This window comes from Schistocerca nitens, chromosome 1, assembly GCF_023898315.1.
Source record: "Schistocerca nitens isolate TAMUIC-IGC-003100 chromosome 1, iqSchNite1.1, whole genome shotgun sequence".
In the NCBI taxonomy this organism is placed as follows: Eukaryota; Metazoa; Arthropoda; class Insecta; order Orthoptera; family Acrididae; genus Schistocerca; species Schistocerca nitens.
The window spans coordinates 1,037,052,429-1,037,074,019 of record NC_064614.1 but is presented as its reverse complement, the minus strand read 5'-3'; the positions used below and the strand labels follow the sequence as shown (position 1 = coordinate 1,037,074,019).

The following is a 21,591-nucleotide window of genomic DNA, read 5'->3' as shown; positions in this document are numbered from 1 at the left end:
CATGTACAATGAAACATTTTTAGAGCTACCCTTATGTATTATGCACAGAAAATAACAATTTTTGCAACTAATTTTTATTTCTATTTGCATAATAAAACAGGCATTTGTCAATTTTACAAATCTGAAATTTAAATGATACTTCTAGCACCTAAACTATGTGGCAATTTTTATCGAAAATGAGTCAATTTTAGCTAAAATAATTCGATATACTGTTTTATTTGAGTACAGTTCACTTTGCTTTTATCTGGTTTTGACTTTATGGTAGTAATCTTCAGACAGATCCGGTCTCATTAGATCAGTTGGACCAGCATCTGGTGCCCACTTGTATTACACACTCAAAGGCTGCTGGCCAACTCCAATTCTGATGCAAATCCAGATTCTAACTTAGGGCAAAATGACAATTTTGCAGCTCAATGAGAGCCTGTTTCCTACTACAGGTTCAGTTTTCAATAACTCTAATGAACCCACTACATTGCAGATGCAACAGCATAGATCTACACTAGGGTTGCATATACATGCTAATACTGAAGGGCCCTAATGCCTCGTTGCAGTTGGTTCATATCAACTGTTTCACAAACATTCATTTTATTTAACAAATGAAATTACAACAATTTCCTTTGACAGAAATATTATGTACACTAGTTAATTTGAAACATGATACTTCATTGATTTCACAACTGCTAAGAGATTTGACTCAAGTTTTGTCCTACACAAGAGCAAAATTGCCTGAATTGTTATTCCTAAAGTGGTTCCTACTTTTTGATTTTTTTAATGTTTGTTATGCAAAAAGTTTGTTCAGATATACAATAAGTTGACTCAAGGAGGCTAGTTAACACATTTTAGTACTTTATCCATCAATAACTTTTAATTCTTTCATTGACACAACAGAAATTCAACAGAATTTAATTCACAGTATTTCAGCATTTTGCATGTTGAAAAGTTCCAGGTGAACATCTGGTGAATATTGCAGCAAAATGGTTGCTAAATAAATGTAGCAATGGCTTTGTCTTGTGAAAATCTGCAAAATGAGCCTTAAAGGCTGCTTTAAGTAATCAACTTTTTCATCATACATACTCTTAAAGATGACTTTAAACTTTTCTGAGACTTCCTTGTAGCTAGGAAAATGTACATAACTACCTGAAATCAGCTGGGTTTGAAATAGATTTAAATTGTTATTGTTGTGGTCTTCAGTCCAAAGACTGGTTTGCTGCAGCTCCCCATGCTACTCTATCCTGTGCAAGCCTTTTCACCTCTGAGTAACTACTGGAACCTACATCCTTCAAATGAATCTACTCACTGTATTCATCTCTTGGTCTACCTCTACAATTTTTACCCTCAACAGTGCCCTCTAATACTAAATTGGTGATTCCTTGATGCCTCAGAACATGTCCTACCAACTGATCCCTTCTTCTAGACAAGTTGTGCCACAAATTCCTCAACTCCCCCAATTCTATTCAGTACCTCCTCATTAGTTACTTGATCTCCCCGTCTAATCTTCAGCATTCTTCTGTAGCACCACATTTCGAAAGCTTCTATTCTCTTCTTGCCTACACTATTTATCGTCCATGTTTCACTTCCGTACATGCCTACACTCCACACAAATACTTTCAGAAACTACTTCCTGATGCTTAAATCTATACTCGATGTTAACAAATTTCTCTTATTCAGAAATGCTTTCCTTGCCATTGCCAGTCTCATTTTATATCCTCTCTACTTCAACCATCATCAGTTATTTTGCTCCCCAAATAGCAAAACTCATCAACTACTTTAAGTGTCTCATTTCCTAATCTAATTCTCTCAGCATCACCTGATTTAATTAGACTACATTCCATTATCCTTGTTCTGCTTTTGTTGATATTCATCTTATATCCTCCTTTCAAAACAGTGTCCAATCTGTTCAGCTGCTCTTCCAGGTCCTTTGCTGTCTCTGACAGAATTACAATGTCATCAGAAAACCTCAAAGTTTTTATTTCTTCTTCATGGATTTTAATTCCTACTCCAAATTTTTCTCTCGTTTCCTTTACTGCTTGCTCAATGTATAGACTGAATAACATCTGGGATAGGCTACAAACCTGTCTCAATCCCTTCCCAATCACTGCTTCCTTTTCATGCCCCTCAACTCTTGTAACTGCCATATGGTTTCTGTACAAATTGTAAATAGCCTTTCGCTTCCTGTATTTGACCCCTGCCACCTTTAGAATTTGAAAGAGAGTATTCCAGACAACACTGTCAAAAGCTTTCTATAAGTCTACAAATGCTAGAAACATAGTTTTGCCTTTCCTTTATTTATCTTCTAAGATAAGTTTTAGGGTCAGTATTACCTCACATGTTCCAACATTTCTACAGAATCCAAACTGATCTTCCCCAAGGGCAGCTTCTACCAGATCTAAATTACAAGGAAAAACTGTGATGCGGCTATAAAGTTGAGTAATCAATTGTTTTCTGTCTTGAAGCCACAAATTTAATGTTTTCAAGTAATGAGCAGTCAAAATTTTAAGTCACATAACCAACGTGAATTTTTTAATTCACAGATAATTTTTATGGTGACGTCTGAAGAACGAAGTTCCATGTCAAAGTTGATACCTCAAGATGGAACCACAAGTATGGACAGCTGCTGCCTCACACAGAAGCGATTGAGAAATGTTGGCATAGACACACCTTCAAGAGGTTCCATACACCACTGCTGTTGGAAGAGTACTTAGGTCAGAGATCAGTGCCACTCAGCACACACTGCAATCATCAGTTATGACATCATCATCATCTGATCCTGATTCAGCAGTGTGAGAGTGTATTAAACATCGGAACTGTATCAAAGTTTATAGTCAATCATACACTAAGCTGACTATAAACTTTGATACAGTTCTGATGTTTAATAGTCAATCATACAATAAGCTGCCCCCCATGAACCATGGACCTTGCCGTTGGTGGGGAGGCTTGCGTGCCTCAGCGATACAGATGGCCGTACCGTAGGTGCAACCACAGCGGAGGGGTATCTGTTGAGAGGCCAGACAAACATGTGGTTCCTGAAGAGGGGCAGCAGCCTTTTCAGTAGTTGCAGGGGCAACAGTCTGGATGATTGACTGATCTGGCCTTGTAACATTAACCAAAACGGCCTTGCTGTGCTGGTACTGCGAACGGCTGAAAGCAAGGGGAAACTACAGCCGTAATTTTTCCCGAGGACATGCAGCTTTACTGTATGATTAAAAGATGATGGCGTCCTCTTGGGTAAAATATTCTGGAGGTAAAATAGTCCCCCATTCGGATCTCCGGGCGGGGACTACTCAAGAGAATGTCATTATCAGGAGAAAGAAAACTGGCGTTCTACGGATCGGAGCGTGGAATGTCAGATCCCTTAATCGGGCAGGTAGATTAGAAAATTTAAAAAGGGAAATGGATAGGTTAAACTTAGATATAGTGGGAATTAGTGAAGTTCGGTGGCAGGAGGAACAAGACTTTTGGTCAGGTGATTAAAGGGTTATAAATACAAAATCAAATAGGGGTAATGCAGGAGTAGGTTTAATAATGAATAAAAAAATAGGAGTGCGGGTTAGCTACTACAAACAGCATAGTGAACGCATTATTGTGGCCAAGATAGACACAAAGCCCATGCCTACTACAGTAGTACAAGTTTATATGCCAACTAGCTCTGCAGATGATGATGAAATTGATGAAATGTATGACGAGATAAAAGAAATTATTCAGGTAGTGAAGGGAGACGAAAATTTAATAGTCATGGGTGACTGGAATTCGTCAGTAGGAAAAGGGAGAGAAGGAAACTTAGTAGGTGAATATGGATTGGGGGGAAGAAATGAAAGAGGAAGCCGCCTTGTAGAATTTTGCACAGAGCATAACTTAATCATAGCTAACACTTGGTTCAAGAATCATAAAAGAAGGTTGTATACCTGGAAGAATCCTGGAGATACTAAAAGGTATCAGATAGATTATATAATGGTAAGACAGAGATTTAGGAACCAGGTTTTAAATTTTAAGACATTTCCAGAGGCAGATGTGGATTCTGACCACAATCTATTGGTTATGAACTGCAGATTGAAACTGAAGAAACTGCAAAAAGGTGGGAATTTAAGGAGATGGGACCTGGATAAACTGAAAGAACCAGAGGTTGTAGAGAGTTTCAGGGAGAGCATAAGGGAACAATTGACAGGAATGGGGGAAAGAAATACAGTAGAAGAAGAATGGGTAGCTCTGAGGGATGAAGTAGTGAAGGCAGCAGACGATCAAGTAGGTAAAAAGACGAGGGCTAAGAGAAATCCTTGGGTAACAGAAGAAATATTGAATTTAATTGATGAAAGGAGAAAATATAAAAATGCAGTAAATGAAGCAGGCAAAAAGGAATACAAACGTCTCAAAAATGAGATTGACAGGAAGTGCAAAATGGCTAAGCAGGGATGGCTAGAGGACAAATGTAAGGACGTAGAGGCCTGTCTCACTAGGGATAAGATAGATACTGCCTACAGGAAAATTAAAGAGACCTTTGGAGAGAAGAGAACCACTTGTATGAATATCAAGAGCTCAGATGGCAACCCAGTTCTAAGCAAAGAAGGGAAGGCAGAAAGGTGGAAGGAGTATATAGAGGGTTTATACAAGGGCGAAGTACTTGAGGACAATATTATGGTAATGGAAGAGGATGTAGATGAAGACGAAATGGGAGATAAGATACCACGTGAAGAGTTTGACAGAGCACTGAAAGACCTGAGTCGAAACAAGGCCCCGGGAGTAGTCAACATTCCATTAGAACTACTGATGGCCTTGGGAGAGCCAGTCATGACAAAACTCTACCATCTGGTGAGCAAGATGTATGAGAAAGGCGAAATACCCTCAGACTTCAAGAAGAATATAACAATTCCAATCCCAAAGAAAGCAGGTGTTGACAGATGTGAAAATTACCGAACTATCAGTTTAAAAAGTCACAACTACAAAATACTAATGCGAATTCTTTACAGATGAATGGAAAAACTGATAGAAGCCAACCTCGGGGAAGATCAGTTTGGATTCCGTAGAAATGTTGGAACACGTGAGGCAATACTAACCTTACGACTTATCTTAGAAGAAAGATTAAGAAAAGGCAAACCTACATTTCTAGCATTTGTAGACTTAGAGAAAGCTTTTGACAATGTTAACTGGAATACTCTCTTTCAAATTCTGAAGGTGGCAGGGGTAAAATACAGGGAGCGAAAGGCTATTTACAATTTGTACAGAAACCAGATGGCAGTTATAAGAGTCGAGGGTCATGAAAGGGAAGCAATGGTTGGGAAAGGAGTGAGACAGGGTTGTAGCCTCTCCCCGATGTTATTCAATCTGTATATTGAGCAAGCAGTAAAGGAAACAAAAGAAAAATTCGGAGTAGGTATTAAAATTCATGGAGAAGAAGTAAAAACTTTGAGGTTTGCCGATGACATTGTAATTCTGTCAGAGACAGCAAAGGACTTGGAAGAGCAGTTGAATGGAATGGACAGTGTCTTGAAAGGAGGATATAAGATGAACATCAACAAAAGCAAAACGAGGATAATGGAATGTAGTCAAATTAAATCAGGTGATGCTGAGGGAATTAGATTAGGAAATGAGACACTTAAAAGTAGTAAAGGAGTTTTGCCATTTAGGGAGTAAAATAACTGATGATGGTCGAAGTAGAGAGGATATAAAATGTAGACTGGCAATGGCAAGGAAAGCGTTTCTGAAGAAGAGAAATTTGTTAACATCGAGTATAGATTTAAGTGTCAGGAAGTCGTTTCTGAAAGTATTTGTATGGAGTGTAGCCATGTATGGAAGTGAAACATGGACGATAAATAGTTTGGACAAGAAGAGAATAGAAGCTTTCGAAATGTGGTGCTACAGAAGAATGCTGAAGATAAGGTGGGTAGATCACGTAACTGATGAGGAGGTATTGAATAGGATTGGGGAGAAGAGAAGTTTGTGGCACAACTTGACTAGAAGAAGGGATCGGTTGGTAGGACATGTTTTGAGGCATCAAGGGATCACAAATTTAGCATTGGAGGGGAGCGTGGAGGGTAAAAATCGTAGAGGGAGACCAAGAGATGAATACACTAAGCAGATTCAGAAGGATGTAGGTTGCAGTAGGTACTGGGAGATGAAGAAGCTTGCACATGATAGAGTAGCATGGAGAGCTGCATCAAACCAGTCTCAGGACTGAAGACCACAACAACAACAACAACAACACTAAGCTGAGACTATCATTCTGAATTATGTCAAGTAATAAGTTACACAGTATGGCGACAGTAACACATACATAAGCAACATTCGTGTGGATACAGATGGTTTCCAAGTTAACTATTCTATCTTCTTCAAGTTTTAATAAAGTGATCTAATATTTTTTATGTACCGTACTATCCACTTGACCTCCTCCAGAAGTAAATCTACACTTGCTAGAAGCCACTACAGTGCCAATGTGAGTGGCTCAAGTAGTTTTTTTGTCTGGCACTACAATTTTGTTCTTTTCTGTCGGGAAAATCTCAATTTTGCCATTTTAATTCAGAGACTCCTCCAGTGTTTTAGCATGATTTAGCCATCTTATTTCTGGGTAAGAAAACCACATCACCATGATTGCTTTCAGTGCCTTCAATAGAAGTTTTAAACTTTCAGTGACTGAGACCACAAGATCCTATGGAATTAACTGTAGGAACCACAACTTTCATGACACGTTCAAAACTTATTTCTTATTCAGCATAATTGTATCAAATTATCACCATGCACTCCTAAATGCTGTTTTAGTAATGATAGCAATCCAGAATTAATCTTTACTATGGAAGCACTCCATCAGTTGTAATAAATGCTAACTTAGTTTGAACTAAATCAATGTGTGACCACTGTACCAAGACTCCAGTGGACATTTCACTACATTAAGATTGCCCTGACAACGAACTCATTCCAATCAACTCTTCTCAAACTTCAAACTCATGTATTATTCCACTTGCAAATGCTAGCAACTGGGACATGGAGGTGATGTCAGATAATTCATCAAAAACCATTGCATAGTACGAAAATTTCATTGAGAAATTTTTTAACTGATCCTTTATATTTAACACCATGGCAGTAATTCTGTTCTGCCTTAACGGAATTTTATTCAAAAAATTTAACTGATTTTGGGCACATTTTTTAAGAAGCTATCTTGAATCAATTTTTGACAAAATTTTTGTCCATAAATAGCTGACAGCTGTTTGCAACAAGGTGAGAGGTTTCAAAACTTATTTCTGTTCCAATTTCTGAATTTTTAACAAGTTTTCTGACATCACTTGCTGACATGCCAATCTTTGTTTCAAGGAAGAAAATTTCTGTTTATGTAGTCTTTCTTATGACTTAAAAAATGCAGAAAGCAGTCTTTTGCAGTTCTCTTTAATTTGTATTCCTCCGGGATGGCTGCAAAACTTCCACAAATATGGCAAATGAAATTATACAACAACTGCACAAAAAATATTTTTCAGTCCAGCTATCATGAAACTGCCAAATCTTATCCCGTAATTTGTGTTTCCTTTTTGTTACACTTTATTCATTCTATGTTTAATTTTAGACCTTCTCGAAATGGAGACAGTGTAGCTTCACAATGTCTATGGGGAAAAAAAATGTTTGTATACTACAATACGATTACAGTATAAAATTTTCTTATATTACTGGTGACTGAAGATCATGAAGTAAATGCTTACAGGTGCACAAACAATTGATGATTACCTTCAATGTAAAAAGTTCAACACACTAATGAGTATGTTGATAAAGCTCACCGACGAAATGAATATACTGTGGAATACACAAAACACTGACTGCTAAACAATGTCATTCCCTGCAGGCCCACAAGCTGTTCTCATTGCTCTGACTGCCTTCTTGTGCAAGTGTACAAGTTGTAAAATAATGTGCTGTGAGACAAGTTACTACTCTCAACAGGGATTCCCCTGCCCCAATTACCGCTAGAATGGCATGGCTAAAATGAACTAAGGTTTATGAGGGCCTACCCTTTTCCTTACATAAGGAAATAAAAGATGGGTAAAAAGAAGTTACAAGAACAAACGGTGAGGAGTGGGCTGTTTGGAGTGCATTTGTAGTCATGAGAAATTTCCACCTTTCCAGCCTCAGAACTCAGTACTCATTCACAGTTATGGCAGTGAGTCCAGGTGAGTGAGTGGAACTGTTTTCAGTCCCAAGACACAATGAAGGAAATGTGAAAGATTAGAGCTTCATGGCCCATTGTGGATGAGGTAATTAGCAATGGAGCAGAAGCAAACATAGGTCAAGTATGGGGAAGGAAAAAATGCCATGTTATTTTTCAAGGAACCTTCTCAGCCAGCACTTAAATTGGGACAGTCACGTGTGGATTAAAACCTATTTATCTAAAATATGATTCCAGTCATTTAACAATATTCATACACAATAACTATGCCTCTCCGATATATCACTAAACAACATCCTATAATTGCACAATGTGTGAGTTAGCTAGGGAAACTAAAAACAGTGGCCAGAACTCAATGACACTTCCACAGTCCACTCAACTAAACCAGATAAACAGAAGAAGCATGACAGCAAAGAAGACATGATTGGAAAAAACAACTTTTACTGAAGTCTCCAATATGGATTGCCACCACATAGTAACACATAAATAGCCAGTTTCAGTTACGTGTCCTCCACTGTAGACCCTGGGATAAAACCATTGCTACCTTTCCCAGACTGTTCTGCACGTAATCTTAAACATCTTTATTTTCTGACACAGTCACAATTATATTTTCATATAACTGTTTCCACCCCCTCAGGCAGCCATCATCAGATTCACATGCTAAACAGGAGAACCATGCACTGAGAGACAATGCATGGTTCTCTTGTGCAGCACTAGATCTGGAGATGGAAAATAAAAACCATTTTAACACTCTAGCAACACCATTTCCAGGCAGTAAAATACCATACTTTACACCACTGTTGCCCCCATAAAATAAGTTTGGTTCCATTGCACCAAACATGTACATATACTAACTGTTTGTTGCTCATGAAGTGCATGCAAAATACACAATGACTATGCAATTGAACCATTACGGAACACTGAGACAGGAAACCCTCAAAAGTGACTAATTAATGCGCAGATTATGGGAAAAATAACAACATTTCAAGCAGATACAGGTGCATTGGCTTCCCTGACAAATTAAAGCACATTTTGACTCTCTGTACACTCATAACAGAAAGCTATAAGTGGACAGTTAATACACACGAAAGGGGAAATTGACGTAGAAGTCATACATAAATGGTTGACAAGGAAACAGCCATTCATTATTGAATCTTGTGATGCAGATGATATATTTGGTGTGCACATAGTCTGCACCATCTGGTTTACAATTATTGAAACATTTAATTTGAATTCAAAAGCAGCTTTTCACTCTTATTAACCTGTGCACAGATATTTCAGTAGTGATCTCTGTCTTCATTTACCCTGTCTTCCACCTTTAAACTCTCAGGTTTTCAAATCTCATATGGTGCAGTCCCCAACAGTCAGTCTTTCCTTCTCATCTCGCCCAGTAAGTCTCCCCTGACCTGCGGTTCTGGATAACTTTACCGAAATATACCCCTTTTTCCTAGAACTCTCCAGTCCTTTTCTTTCACCCCTCTTTCTTCCTCTTCACCCTTCTGCCTGAAGAAGGAGCCACTGGCTCTGACAGCTCACCTAATTATACTCTTTTATAAGTGTGTTTTGCTGCCACACGGTGAGTATATTTTTTTATATATCCAATTACCTTACAAACATTTACTAGCATTATTTGGCTCTCGGTCATCAATGCTGAATAAAACAGCACAGCACTTACAAAGGTGGGCTTTATTTGTGTCATCCTACAGTCATCAGATCATTTACAAGTCAATATCAAACCATGCCAACACAGACACCATTTTCAGAATATCAGCAGACCCCGATCTTGATTTAGATCAGCAGGAAGTCATCTTATTTCAAATTGACTCATGCGCATTCCATATGTTGGAAGACTTTTCAATCGTTGCCTCTGTACTTGCAGGAAAAAACATGGAAAGATGTCATTCTATGCGAAGTATTAAAAAGGACACTGTCTGGGTGAGCACAATGTCTATCATCCCTGATGAAATCATCATCAAGGGCATACTTTGCATTGAACATCACCTTATGCCCCAAGATGGTGTCCTGTTGCCAGGAGTTGAACATGACACCAACTTAATGTTAATTCAACACAAACTTCAGACCAAGGTTTCATTACTGCTCCTTATGGGTCACTGAGGTACCACCTGTATGAAAATCCTGGCTCAAAGCAATGTTTACTGACCAACAATCAATAAGGCCAGTATTACACTACCATATTTCTTTGTCAAAGTTGATATGGCGAATATTTATGTCAAAGAAATTTGATGGTGTAATACGGAACTTTGTCAAATCTCACCTGTCGTCACTTCAATATGATCAAAACTAGGGCCTCGCTGTAGATTTGATCATAAAAGTCGCTTGTCTTCTGTTCACTGCAGTGTGAAATGTTACAACTTGGAGCGCTAGCATCGCTACAATGTTCTGTCACCGTAGTGTGCTTGTAAACATGGCTGTGAAGTTTAATTTGTGTGTGCCGTCAACTACAAAATTAATAGAAATGTATAAACCTGATGAGGCGCTTTACAACGTGTGGCATCCTGAGTACAAAAATAGATTAAGGAGACTGGAGAGCTACAAAACAATTGCGGAGATTATTAGTTGTGAGATACGGCCCGGGTCCATGGCTGACGACATAAAAAGAAAAGTGATGGTCTCCGCTCAAGCTACTTTCACGAGAAAGCAAAAAGGACGTATCTACATAAAACTGTATTTTTGTACTCAGGATGCCTCATATTGTAAAGTGCCTCATCAGCTTCAAACATTTCTATTAATTTTGTAGTTGCGGGACACAAAATGTAATTATTACCTCGATCTAAAATAAAAATAGTTCTTAATTCACATAAAATGTATTGAACATTTATTTACTTTCAGATATTGGCCTGTAGTGCTTTATAAAGTTCTTCACACATTTCAGGTATTATTTTAGTTAATTTGCACTGTGGTATTCGAGTGCTGTACTGTAAGCTAGAGTAACTCTCTCCTGCAGCAAGAAATCAAAGTGTTATTGTAAGCCTGTCTTCTACAGATATAGCAGTTCTTAAGTGAGTATTGTGTTTTGTGATATGATGAGACACTTCACTGAACTGAAACGTATGGTCATCCATTCTTAAGTAATTTATGTACGACTTGATGTCCTCCACTTTTGTTGAATGCTTTTATCGTCCTGTCACCCAGATATATTTCTTTTTTTTTTCCTCCCACCTCTCTTCCAAATGCGCACACAGTGCAATTGTGGTACATGCAACTGCTGTGCATAAGAACAAGGTTCTCTGTAGAGACTGAAGGCTTCCAGGAAATGTCAGCACCAGAAGCAACTCCTATTCTGACAGTATATAACATCATCTGACTGCTCATTACAACCAGTGAATTTGACCATCACATCAGTGCTCCATGCAGTCACTGTCACAATGCTAATTAATTGGACACTGACACCACAATTTGTGCTACTACCATCACTGGCTAGAGCAGAAGCAGTTCCAGCAGATGGATCCTGTATTTGTCACTTTCGGCAGTGAGTTAGCAGCTTTCCCCACAAATGATACAGCAGAACAGGGGGTTTACAGCAAGAGTGGTTCTGCAAACAAATGACAAACTCCTGGCTGCTATGTCACATCACATCTTGTCATCCCAGGGACAATGTACTGGAGCTGAGCAGGACCACAGCTAGCAGAATCCACTGTGTTCAGTGTTTGTGTTCTCTATTTCAGTTCTGACCATCTACTTTTAAATGATCTTGCTTGTGGAACTAGGCTGGTGTGGATTAATATTTTGGTTAGTTTTAAATATTTGCTTTGTCTGAGCACTAGTACAAAAAAAAGGTCTTCCCAGTATGTGTACTGTTCTCTGTGTGCATTTTGCTCAACACGAAGTGTTGACCATATGAGACGACAATAGCTGAACCATTACACTTAAAAACCGAATATCTAATGAATTTTTAAGAATAACAAGGTTTTATTTGAAAATGGATTTTTACACATATTATGATTTTTATTTTAAATGCATTTATGTATATTATGACCTTTCTTTAATTAATAGGAACTTTTCAATAGCATATCTGAAGAAAAGAAACTAGTTAACATCGAAGGAACTGCTTTCTGAAAGTATTTTTATGGAGTGTAGCAACGAATGAAAGTGAAACATGGACAATAAACAATTCAGACAAAAAGAGAATACCGTATTTACTCGAATCTAAGCTGCACTCAAATCTAAGTCGCACCTGAAAAATGAGACTCCAAATGTCCAAATCAAGGAAAAAAAAACTTCCCGAATCTAAGCCGCACCTGAAATTTGAGACTCGAAATTGAAGGGGATAGGAAAGTTTTAGACCGCACCTCTAAATCGAAACAAGGTTGGTCCATTGTAATATGAGACACAATTTAGGTTGAATGAATGAAGATACAGCTACAGTAGTTTGGTTCGAGTCGTAAGCTTAGCAGTTCAGCTTTACCAGGTAGTCATTGCTATGCGTCAGGCGCTCCGTCCGTATTTATACAGGTACCCTTCCTTTTTCACGTGCTTCGTCTGGTTTGAATCGATTGCTTACTTTTCTTTGATCTGGCAAGTGCCGTTCTCTTTGTTATAGGTGTTTACGTCACTCTAAGCTGAAAATGCATTATTGTACTGTCGTGCATTGTTTGTCCCATTTTGACAATGAGTGTTTACGGCCCGTCACTGCTCGCGGCATGGCTTGCTTTTGTGCGCGCTACCGCCGCTCACAATAAAAAAAAGATAGGACTTGTCTCATTAGCAAAACAATGGCAAGAGACTGCCATTTGTTGTTACTTACACTGCTACTTTCTTTGTTAATGATCAACAAGAACCAAATAATAGACTGTGTATGATAGAAGATGTTCTGAACGAGAGTTCAGTGAAAATTTTTTCTGTTTGAAAATCTTTGCAGACGTCTCTTTAGTACATTACATTCTGCACAGAAATTAGTCATCTTAAATTTAAAAATTTAGTCAGTTGCCGTGCTTCATTTCTGACTGTATCACTATTCAGCATAAGAATAATACGAATATAAACATGACGTATTATGTATATTCTTCCGCATTTGCTGTTGTCTCACTCTAGTTTTGTAGTTTATTAGACAGACAGGATTTAAATGTGATAGCAGCAAACACGAATGAATACATAGCAAAATGTTCACATTCGTGTTATTCTTATGGTGAAGAGAATACTGCATGTGATTCACAATTCATAAAAGTTCCTATAAGCAACCATCTCTTGTCACAGGTAGGACATATTGACAAACATCCCGAACAGTCTTGCCAGTCACATTTTCGTAGTACATTGAAGGCTGCTACATTCGAAGATGAACAATACGGAATTTGTATTTACTTCATTGGATGATGTATGAAAATGCAGTGGTCGAAACTCAGGTATGAGAAAGAAGCTCATCTTCCACCCCCCCCCCCCCCACCTTTTTTTTTTTAAATGTATTTACTGACGCAGAGGTTTTGGCGCCAGTATTTAACTTCGTGCCTGCAAAGCATGCCTGTGTAGCGCTGCATATATTCAACGGCAGAAGTTAGTTGTGGTGGCACCTACCAACATTTTTCAGAATTTCCACTTACTTTGCACTTGATTCTAAGCCGCAGGTGGCTTTTTGGATTACAAAAACCGGAAAAAAAGTGCGGCTTAGATTCGAGTAAATACGGTAGAAGCTTTTGAGATGTGGTGCTACAGAAGAATGCTGAAGATTAGATGAGTAGATCATGTAACTAATGAGCTGGGAAGAAGAGAAATTTGTGGTACAACCTGACTTCAAGAAGGGATCGGTTGGTAGGACACATTCTGAGGCATCAAGGGATCACCAATTTAGTGCTGGAGGGAAGCGTGGGGAGCAAAAATTGTGGAGGGAGACCTAGAGATGTAACAGTAAGCAGATTCAGAAGGATGTAGGTTCCAGTAGTTACTCAGAGATGAAAAGGCTTGCACAGGATATAGTAGCATGGGGAGCTGCATCAAACCAGTCTTTGGACTGAAGACCACAACAACAACATATCAGTATTTGATACGGACCTTTCTGTTTTATTCAGTAAAATAAGGCACCAAACATACACACACAAAGTATAAAATTTATTAAATAACCAATGTGAATGTTAGTCATATGAAATAATTAGTATGTAAATTTATTACTTCTGAAAATTTTAAAAATTGATTACCTTATTAAAGTCACAATTCTGTGACAGAGAAACTCTTGTAGCTTCATATTCCAAATTCTGCATATGTTGCAATTTCTGTCTATAATCTTGAACAGTTGGTGGTATCGACTCTGAAGTGAAACAAAGATGGAAGACAGATGATGGAACATTGTTATTCAATGTTTCAGACTCTTTTGATTCATTTTCAAATAGAGTAAATATATGGGCTGTAAGGAACCGGACCTGTGAAAGTGTGTTACACACAATTGAGAACTTAAATCTTCACTTAAAAATTAAGACAACTATAGAAAGAAATTATTAATTATTACACACACCATACAGAAATAAAGATAATATGCACTGTTGAACCTACAAGGCTGCATTTTTTTTTCCCAAAAAAATCTACAAGGTTGCATGTGAAATTCCCAAAGTATTTCATTGGCACAACTGATGTACATTTTCAAGTGTGATGGTTCGTCATTTGTATCAATGAAAACTGTAGGATTTCACAACAATATCTAGTGTCTCGTCTGAGAATCATTTCAACAAATAGTCCACTGGGAAAGCCTCAAGCAACACAATTTCAATACTAATATCTTAAAAGTGTTTCCAAATCAATTTTGAATCTGAGTTCAAAACTTGTAATACTTGGATTTTTTTTATTTTAATTGTTCATAATAATACAATGAAACACTTCAAAAGAAGTAAAATATCATGACATGCTGAGGAGTCATTCTCTTTTTTAACTGTGCAACGCAACCACAAAAACAATGCCTGCTTACCTTGTGAAATGGTGAAGAAAGATTCCTTTCCAGTTTGTTATGTAATTTTTTCAGGAGTGTAAGGCGGACATCATCATCCTTTTTACTTATATTGATTGCAGTTAGATATATGTCAATTGCTCGCAATGCATTTACAAACCTTGGTTTACATGCATATGGTAATAAGTCATCTATTACTTCAAGTTTCAAGATATCTTCGAGCTTGTCTCCTCTCACTATATGTACCATTGTTTCTATAGCAAGACAGATGAAATACAATAGTTGATCCTCGTTTAATATGTTACTCTGTGCAGTGGCAAAGTCTTGAACATCTCTTGACATTTCTCCTCTTTCTTCCTCTGATACTTCCATGCTGTTGTTGTTAACAGAGCTTTGAGACAAAAATTTGAATGCCAACTGAATGAGAGCACTTATAAATTTCTCATCTGTCTTTTGAGGAATCAGATGAGGAAGACAAATCAATGCACATACACAGTCTTCAAAATGGGAAGCCAATTCCTCAGCTGTTTTAAATTGTAATATGTCAATAACAAAATCACAGAATGTTGCTTTCACAAGTGACTGGCGAGTTTTTAACCTGCAAGAATGAACAGATCATAAGTTTTGAAACTACTTCAATTATACATGGAATATATGTTTAAATCACAACTGTGTTACAAAGGTTAAGCTAGAAAGTGCTGAGATCTTATCAGTGTCTCATTAATTTTAGGCAGAGGTACATTATTGGAAGACCAGTAGAGATGATAGGTATATGCTAAGTTATGTGAAATATATAGTCATTCAAGTGAACATCACTAACAACCAGTCCACATGGAAAGAAGAACTGTATGGATGCTGCACTGGACACTTTCTGATGGTGGAAAAAAAACTATGCTGTTCAGCTTTGCCAGTATACAAAAGAGATGATTCCTTCAGATACCACCAAGAAATACATGTCACAATCTCTGCATTTCCTGTTACATCCATTACAACAATCAGCAATCAAGAATAGAAAAGAACTGACAGAAAGTTCTGTCTCTGGGCAGGCACTACACTGATATCAACTGTAATTATTTCAGTGTCATCTGATATTCATGTTGGGAGTCATACACACAAACACTACATGGGGAAAGTAGGAAGTATCACAATATTTACCAAGACAGCAAAGGAAAAAAAAAAAAAAAATTCGAAAAAATAATTCCTTCAAAACTGGCTACGGATATAAGACAGATAATTTTCTAATCAAAACTCCTTTTTCAAGGAGCAAAGAGGCATGAAAATGCGGCCACCTTGTCTGGGACTTCAGTTGTTTTTGTTGTGTAATGTAACAGATATCTGTAGGTTTTTAGAGGGGAGAGCAGTTTGCAGAAGGGATTAAGAGAGATGTGTACAAATAAGAATTATTAACAGGAAAGCAACTGAAATTACTGAAAAAGCTATTCAGAGATATAGGTGTAGCATGAAGCTTGATACTGATCTTTTGGTAATATAGCAGTAATTGCAGTGTTATTTGTCTCAGATTTCAGGAACAGAGAAAAATTTCACTAGATCAAAAAGGAATGTGACACTGCTACACTCACAGAGGAATAATACAAGAAAAAACACAATCACATGCATATGCAGGTCATGTTCATTGCACAAGGATGTTGCCTTCTCATACTACATGGCGGTACATTCTTGGACATATCTTGATATCTGCTCTCAGGGACCATTGCAACAAGGGCCAAAAACAGTAAATGTTCTGAACTACAACCACCACCATGGCGTCTCATCAAGTGCACCTCAGGATGCCACCAGTGGTATCTCATTAACAATGCACCTAAGAGGTGCAGCTACTGTGGATCTATTTGCTTCCACTCTATGATGTGGTCACAAATAGACTGCAAGACATTCTTCTGTAGCCTGGAGACCACCGCCTACAGAACCTACCTCAAGCTGCCAGCCGGGCACTGTACTGCTACGCTACACTGCAACTTGAGCTCACAAAGCTCTAGCGCCAGTACTTTGGGGTATTTAATGTATTCGTATTGTGTTTGCATTCTTCGACAGCTATCATTCTCAGTGGTCCATCTGGACATAAAGTTTCTTTACCTTTTTAGAGTTAGTGAACTTGCCTGCCACAATGAATAGTTTCAGTTTGTTATCAGACCACTAAAGTGCTTGTACAGGCACAGCTATGTTCACCAACAGAATTTGTCATGACCTTTCTTGAGTTTAACTCAAATAGCAATTTACTACAGAAATGACAAGAATGATTTAGTGAGATTATTAAGAAATGTTTTGTTCCTTGTCTACCTGGGAGCAAGTTCTTGCTTAGAGAGCCCTGGATCAGCCAATTCCAATACCAAAGCATTCTACACCATGTACATATTTCTAACTCTGTGAAGAGCTCAGAATAACATTACATATGAGGACTTACAGAGAAAAATTTGTAACTCTAACACTTAATGCTTCAATAATGAAAATGTTATAGTAAACTGGACACAGAACAAATCACTTTCAAAAGTTTTTCTATCGACTTAAAACATTTATTCATCAGCATCGCAGAGAAAAGCTACTGAAACTGAGTTAAGCAGCATTTGTAACAATACGAGAGAAGGAAAGTTGCTACTCCCCATATAGCAGAGATGCTGAGTCGCGATAGGCACAATAAAAAGATTCACACAATCATAGCTTTCGGCCATTAAGGCCTTTGTCAGCAGTAGACAAACATACACACACACACACACGCACACACACACACACACACTCACACAAGCGCAACTTGCACACACTTCTGCAGTCTCAGAGAGCTGAAACTACACTGCAAGCAGCAGCACCAGTGCATGATGGTAGTGGCGAGTGGGTGGGGCTAAGGAGGAGGCTGTGGCGGGGAGGGGGAGGGATAGTATGGTGGGAGTGGCGGACAGTGAAGTGTTGCAGTTTAGACAGAGGGCAGGAGAGAAGGTGAGGAGGGGGGGAGGGGGTAAGTAGCAGAAAGGAGAGAAATAAAAATAAAAAGAAGAAATTAAAAGACGGAGTGGCAGTGAAATGACAGCTGGGTAGTGCTGGAATGGGAACAGGGAGGGGGCTGGATGAATGAGGACAGTGACTAACGAAGGTTGAGGCCAAGAGGGTTACAGGAACGTAGGATGTATTGCAGGGAAAGTTCCCAACCGTGCAATTCAGAAAAGCTGGTGTTGGTGGGAAGGATCCATATGGCACAGGCTGTGAAGCAGTCATTGAGATGAGGGGTATCATGTTTGGCAGCATGTTCAGCTACAGGGCGGTCCACTTGTTTTTTGGCCACAGTTTGTCGGTGGCCGTTCATGCGGACAGACAGCTTGTAGGTTGTCATGCCTACATAGAATGCAGCACAGTGGTTTCAGCTTAGCTTGTAAATCACATGACTGGTTTCACAGGTAGCCCTGCCTTTGATGGGACAGGTGATGTTAAGTGACCGGACTAGAGTAGGTAGTGGTAGGAGGATGTATGGGACAGGTCTTGCATCTAGGTCCATTACAGGGGTATGAGCCATGAGGTAATGGATTGGGAGCAGGGGTTGTGTAAGGATGGACGAGTATATTGTGTAGGTTCGGTGAACGGCGAAATACCACGGTAGGAGGGGTGGGAAGGATAGTGGGTAGGACATTTCTCATTTCAGGGCACGACGAGAGGTAATCGAAACCCTGGCGGAGAATGTAATTCAGTTGCTCCAGTCCCGGATGGTACTGAGTTACGTGGGGAATGCTCCTCTGTGGCCAGACTGTGGGACTTTGGGAGGTGGTGGGAGACTGGAAAGATAAGGCACAGGAGATTTGTTTTTGTACAAGGATGGGAGGATAATTATGGTCAGTGAAGGCTTCAGTGAGACCCTCGGTATATTTAGAGAGGGACTGCTCGTCACTGCAGATGCGACGACCATGAGTGGCTAGGCTGTACGGAAGGGACTTCTTGGTATGAAACGGGTGGCAGCTGTCGAAGTGGAGGTATTGCTTGTGGTTAGTAGGTTTGATATGGACAGAGTATCCCTGCCCCAGCCTCCTCCTTACCCCCACCAACTCACCACTCCCATCATGCACTGATGCTGCTGCTCGCAGTGTAGTTTCAGCTTTGTGAGACTGCAGACGTGTATGCAAGTTGCGCTTACCTAAGTGTGTGTGTGCGTGTGTGTATGTGTGTCTACTGTTGACAAAGGCCTTAATGGCCAAAAGCTATGATTGTGTGAATCTTTTTATTGTGCCTATCACGACTCAGCATCTCCGCTATATGGTGAGTAGTAACTGTCGAAATATTGTTACATTCCATCCTGGATTTTCCATTGTTTGATTTAAGCAGCATTTGCTGATTACAGATTTTTGATGTGAGATACTTTGATGGCACTGGATTGGGTGCAGGTTTGGATTTAGAAATATTCAGCTGAACAGTGTGAACTTATTTTCGTACAGCAAGATTAACCCCTTTAGACAAACCCCGGAGTTACCTAATTTTTAGTATTTTGACAGAAACTTAAAATCTTGAGTATACTAAGGCAACTTAAGAAGAGACCTTCGAAAAAATAAAACTCCATTTATACTCCGGCAGTTTCAGCACTGACAGTTACATGTTCAGTGGCTAGAGAGCACCTAGTACTACATTTGTAGCTGGGCTGTTGTGTTTTGGTTGTGGCGGTTGTCACTAGATGTCATCTTTACTGTGTGTAGCTTTGGATACTCAACAAAAAAATGTGCGCTTTTAGACTCTTTACTTTATTGTTGTTTAGGCAATGATTTCAAAACAGGATTACTGTAGTGATCCTGATTTGGACATTGAATTTAGCAGCTCAGAAAGTGAAGAAGAATGTGTTGTTACTTCAATAGTGATGACAGTTTGTCAGTTGAACGACAAGTGCTTGCCAGTGGTATGAGATACATTCATCCACTGTGCTCCAGCCAGATTCTCCATGATTTATGTTCACAGGAAACCATTGTGAAGCACATGGTTGGACTTCTTAGCTACACAGGAACTAAAAAAAGACTTCAAGTTTCAGGATATTTTATTCAAAGTCCAGTGCACAAGTATACTTAGGAATTTATTATTGGTGATTTTCAGAACTTTGTAACTTATTATTTTCAGCTTTAAAAGCCACCTTTAGCTGTCTATATGAAATGTAATTTGTTACAGGACATTTTTCATTAATAAAAAAATATTTTTATTTGGAGCATAATTTGAAAAAAAAATTGTTAAGGGGTAAGAAAATTAATAATTATATGATGATGAAACCCTGCTCATCAGTATATGAAGCATATGTGGCTCGTTGTAAAATACCTTCTCTACCAACTCGTTATCTCTCTTCTCTAGCTGGTCAAAATGTCTTAGTATACTGTTCTAGTAAGGCAACAGCTCCTTTAAGTCATGGACTGAAAACTTCCTACATGTAGTCATATCTGTCACCAACTACTCCAGTTGTGTACTCGAAAAAAATTTATCTTCTCAAGCAGGATACTGTTTAAGTTTTATTTCATCAAAATAAATACAAACACTGAACAGCTTTCTGAGCAGTTGTTTGTCTGTATCTGTTCTAATGATTTCTTATTCATCTGAACTCATACCTCACTGTACCGTGCAAATATTATTTAGTGATTTTCCATAAAAGAGTCCAGGCCATAGGAAATGTATATTCAAATGTAACATTTTTTTCCCAACTAGTTACCTTTCAAACTGTGCAAAGTTGAGTGGATACACATGCCACTTTTCCAGATCGCAACCAGAAGCACAAAGAGGAGTCTTATATAATAACAGCTGGGTTAAAACATATAAGACTCGGTGACAATCCTCATTTGATGACAAACAAGAATTACAGTACTGGAGAAGACGCGGTAAAACCAGAGTGTCAAACCCTGAATACGTCATTATCTTGCGAGTGAATTCCAACCACAAAGTGGGACGTGGCACGGCAAGAATCTGAAAATTTGGTATTAATGTGTTGGTTTATGTTGAAAATATTACATATGAATAACAATACAATAACGAACTATGACATCGCTATTTAAAGAAAGGCAACTAGTATAACCACAGTAATTTAAAACTGAAAGTATGTAAAGTATTGCTTTCATGCATGAACCACATGCTGACAACTTAGTAACAGTATTTAATGCATTTATAAATCATCCACAAATTAAATAAATGATGATACATTTGAATTAATATTTGCCAGAAACTGAACAGTGTGTTTTTTGACTCTGCAGTCAAGAATAATTTTTTGTGGGGGGGGGGGGGGTGAGGGTGGTTATGAGAGTTATGACTGGTAATACAGCAGAATGAGATTGCATATTCTGAATGTATCACTACGATTTTTATTTTAGATTAACTAAAGTTTACGATCATTATATCAAGTATCCCTTTATTATACACGACTTACAGTCTTGATCTCAGTGCATACACTGTGCTGATGAAATAACCATTTACTAACTGATTTCAATTGAAATAGTAATGTATTAATGTAATTATTAAATTTCAAAGCACATCACCATTGCCTAAGCATAGACATACACCAGCTACTAGATTTCATGATCTTTCAAATTTAGAATCTTTACTTCTGTATAAAAGGTTG

At 38.4% G+C, this 21,591-nt stretch overlaps 1 protein-coding gene across 1 annotated transcript in view; it reads right to left on the bottom strand.

Moving 5' to 3' along the window:
* LOC126223916 (small subunit processome component 20 homolog) overlaps positions 1–21,591 on the bottom strand; it is a 206,637-nt gene that overhangs the window by 146,235 nt on the left and 38,811 nt on the right. Inside the window, exons 6-8 of the mRNA XM_049942200.1 lie at positions 20,692–20,942; positions 15,042–15,618; positions 14,281–14,502 (exon numbers count right to left, since the gene is read on the bottom strand). Of these exons, the coding sequence (XP_049798157.1) occupies positions 14,281–14,502; positions 15,042–15,618; positions 20,692–20,942 (1,050 nt within the window). The remainder of the gene's footprint in view (positions 1–14,280; positions 14,503–15,041; positions 15,619–20,691; positions 20,943–21,591) is intronic.